Source organism: Corvus brachyrhynchos, unplaced genomic scaffold, assembly GCF_000691975.1.
Source record: "Corvus brachyrhynchos isolate BGI_N302 unplaced genomic scaffold, ASM69197v1 scaffold150, whole genome shotgun sequence".
NCBI lineage: Eukaryota > Metazoa > Chordata > Aves > Passeriformes > Corvidae > Corvus > Corvus brachyrhynchos.
In genome coordinates this window covers 3524356-3527709 of record NW_008236162.1, presented here as the reverse complement: position 1 = coordinate 3527709, position 3354 = coordinate 3524356, and the positions used below count along the sequence as shown (strand labels likewise).

General features: G+C 41.6%; 1 protein-coding gene across 1 annotated transcript in view; it reads right to left on the bottom strand.

The window, feature by feature from the left end:
* The window catches only part of AP3M2 (adaptor related protein complex 3 mu 2 subunit), a 7948-nt gene extending 7012 nt beyond the window's left edge, over positions 1–936 (bottom strand). Inside the window, exons 1-2 of the mRNA XM_017732652.1 lie at positions 912–936; positions 608–720 (exon numbers count right to left, since the gene is read on the bottom strand). Coding sequence (XP_017588141.1) covers positions 608–720; positions 912–936 — 138 coding nt within the window. The remainder of the gene's footprint in view (positions 1–607; positions 721–911) is intronic.
* Positions 937–3354: the final 2418 nt, after the last annotated feature.

The window sequence follows — 3354 nt, the reverse complement described above, 5'->3', positions numbered from 1 at the left end:
GCCCCCGCGCCCCCCCCCCCCCCCCGCCGTTACACACCTGACAGGGGGCGACGTGGGGCCGGCCCGCGTGGGGTCCTCAGGCCCGGAGCTGCGCAGGGCCGCCCCCGTCAGGCGGCACCATCGTGACCCGGGGATGTCCCACACGGAGGCCGCTGCACGTTCCCCCTCGTTCGGCGGGGAGGGCTCACGGCCCGGCTACCCCGCCGGCTCCTCATCGGCGTTTAGGGGTGCCTCTTCTAGAGGGGAGCTTGATTATAGTCAATGAAATGTGGAAATAACCCGGCTCGTGCGGGGAGGAGCAGCTAGGGGAACGTTTTTCTCTGTATTATTTTGCTGGTTCGTTCATCACGGAGTAACACGCCAGAAAACATCCAGCTGGCATGAAAACAATTGTCACGCCAAATTTACCTAAATTCTCTAGCAAATTATTCCTTTGCATAATTAGAACTAGTGTTTCATGTTCATATAGCAGATCCCAGGACTTCTGAGTAAGACATGCCATGACAAATAATTTTTCTACTACAGTGCTGGGAACATACAGAAACAACAGAAAAGCAGTCCTTTGTATCCCATTAAACAAGCTGTCTGAGCACACAGCCTTTCTTACATGGGAGGGAAGGTCAGACTTGTACCAGCACGGAGAGACTGAGGTCCGAGATTTCACACCCAACTGTGCTCCATGATCGTGGGCAAATCTTTTAAGTGGTGATATCCCAAAGTCTGGAAGACATGAAAAATTATGTCAGAATGCAAAAAAAGGCCCAGTTCAGAGTTGATATATTTTATTTCTATTGATTCACTGTAGCTGTTTTTTCCCAAAAATAGGACACAGATCAGTTCACTTACTCTAACACTACCTTTCAGTACTACTGTATGCATACATCCTTATTTAAAGCATTAGGTAATTCTACCTGGACTAGATGCACTTTTCGCCATAGCAGTAAAATAATGAAGGAGAAATGACCTATATATTAATTTCTCTTTTATGGTAATTATTTGTAACAAATGCATTTTTTAAACATCAAATAATGTTTATAAATGTCTAACTTAAATTACTGTGATGAATTACACATTTGAGAGCAACACAGAGGCAGCAATTTGTCATTTAATTACATCACTTCTAAATTTAAAGTAATTATTATTTTAATATAATCAGTTTACTTTTAACACAAAGGCACTGTAAAGATTATTGTATCAGCCTATGAGGAAATTGTATTATTGGGAATCATATAGATATCACAGACAGAAAGCAGCAGAACATAGTTAAACAGGCAACATAAAGCGTTAATACATTGGGTTCTTCATCAAACACAATATGGTTCTGTTCTTAACCTGGACTTTAAAATCAACAGTCATGGGATATGTCTTTTCAATACAGGCATTTCTTTATTGTCTCATGAAATGCAATTCAATTTTGACAGTATATTACATTATTTAAATCCTGTCATTTCCCTCTGACTGCCTTTACCCATCATCAAAATTTTATTTTATCCAGTTTATTATGTTGTCACTTTCCTATTTTTCCTACGGTTGCTTCAGCTTTCTTAGCTGTCAAGAAGATTGGTGCTCATACAAAAGCAATCATATGGTAACTTACTATTTCTGCACACCAGTGGAAAAGGTTGTTGAGGGAAGCCTAGCTGCTTCCAAACCATTACACCATGCTTTGTTCTGAAAGTCTGCACAATGGTTTGGGAGCTTGTAGAAACTGGAACTTAAAGGGGAACATGACAGAATATGCTGCCAGAACAGAATTTAGTTTTGCTGGTTAACTTAAGAACAGCCTGAAAACTGCTCAGTTGAAGGGTACTTTACTTTCATTATATGAACCTCAAGAGAAAATTATGCACAGTCAAAGAGCAGTGCTACAAAATGGTGCTGCCAAAACATCATCGTCTTTACGATAAAACAATTCCTTACCATCTGTAGTTTGCCATATGCAGGAATTCTGATGATTTAACTTTTAGCTTGTGCTGTGAAAATACAAGACAGAGTTGATGAAAACAGGCCATTTTTTATTTATAATAGTCTACAAAACAAATTAGTTTTGCAAGGTTGCTATTAATAACCTACTGCCAATTCTGAAACAGAATAGAGTCTACGGATTGACACTGTTGTAGGAACACAGTTGGGTTTCACCGTTACGTACTGCACCCTGTTAGTCTTGCTTTATTTTCTCATCTGGAAATTGCATTTATGTCTCTATTAGCTTTTCTGAATATAGCACCACAACCTTGTAATTTAAGACAGCCTTATAATTTGGAAGCCTTGAAGACTTGGGAAGAGGTGTGAGAAGATTAATCTGTTGAGAGAACCCAACTCTGACAAGAAAAGGCCAGATCTCTGCAGTCTACACGGCAGAAACGGAACTGTTTGTACGGTACCTTGCAAAACAGCACCTCAAACTCCGTTTGCTTCAATTAATAAGCAGCTCACTGGGAACGTTTAACTTTCACACTGAAAAACTTACTGTTAAAACATCAAAGTAATTACTCTTGCTCAAAAGAGAAATTTCTAACCTTAAGACACTAAACAAAGCCATTCAGAAACACCATGTTTGTTTTATCAACTGTCTCTAGAGCATTTCTTAAGATTTTTCCTTTTTTAGGAACAGAAGCTCACACAAAACTTTACACGATAGTTGTCCTTTAAGGCAATGGTGAAAAAGTCTATAATGTGAAAACACAACTGGTAAGCTGAGCCAGAGGTTACAAAAGGTGGGAGAATTGCATGCAGCACATAGCCATACAGTATGCATAACAAAATGAGACTCTTTCAATTAAATGTAAGCTAAGAGAGAATTCTTTTAAATGAGAGTCTGCTCTTTGCTCATGTCTGCCAAGGTTCGGCGCATGCCAGTGGAACGCTGTACCTCTGCAGAGCCGAGGAGAACCTGTGGTGTGAGCGAGCCAAGACTGCACCTCTGACAGGCCCCTTTTGATGTCTGCGAGGAACAGCCAGCTCTGTGCAGCCAGACCGAAGTACCCACAGAGCTCCCAGGGTACTGTCACGTGGGACAGCTAATGTTTTGACAGGGTATTATTTATTACTCTACACTGTAAAATACGTCAGAAAGTTACACAAATTACCTGGCAAAGATGGCCAAGGATAGAGCAGCTGTAGTGGTTTAGCTCAAAATCCGTATTCGCGCACAGATGAAGAGGCACAGGCAAAGAGTACCCGCTCACAGAGCTAAACGGTATCGTTGTTTAAGAATTCCACATCTCTTCAGTAAAAGCCTAGAGTCGCGGTTTCAAGCGCAAGCTTAACTAAGCCTAGGAGACGAATTTCCTTCTTTTCAGGGTACGGGTATCCGTGGCCAGCGCGCTCCCGGCAGCCCGAGCCATCCCACCA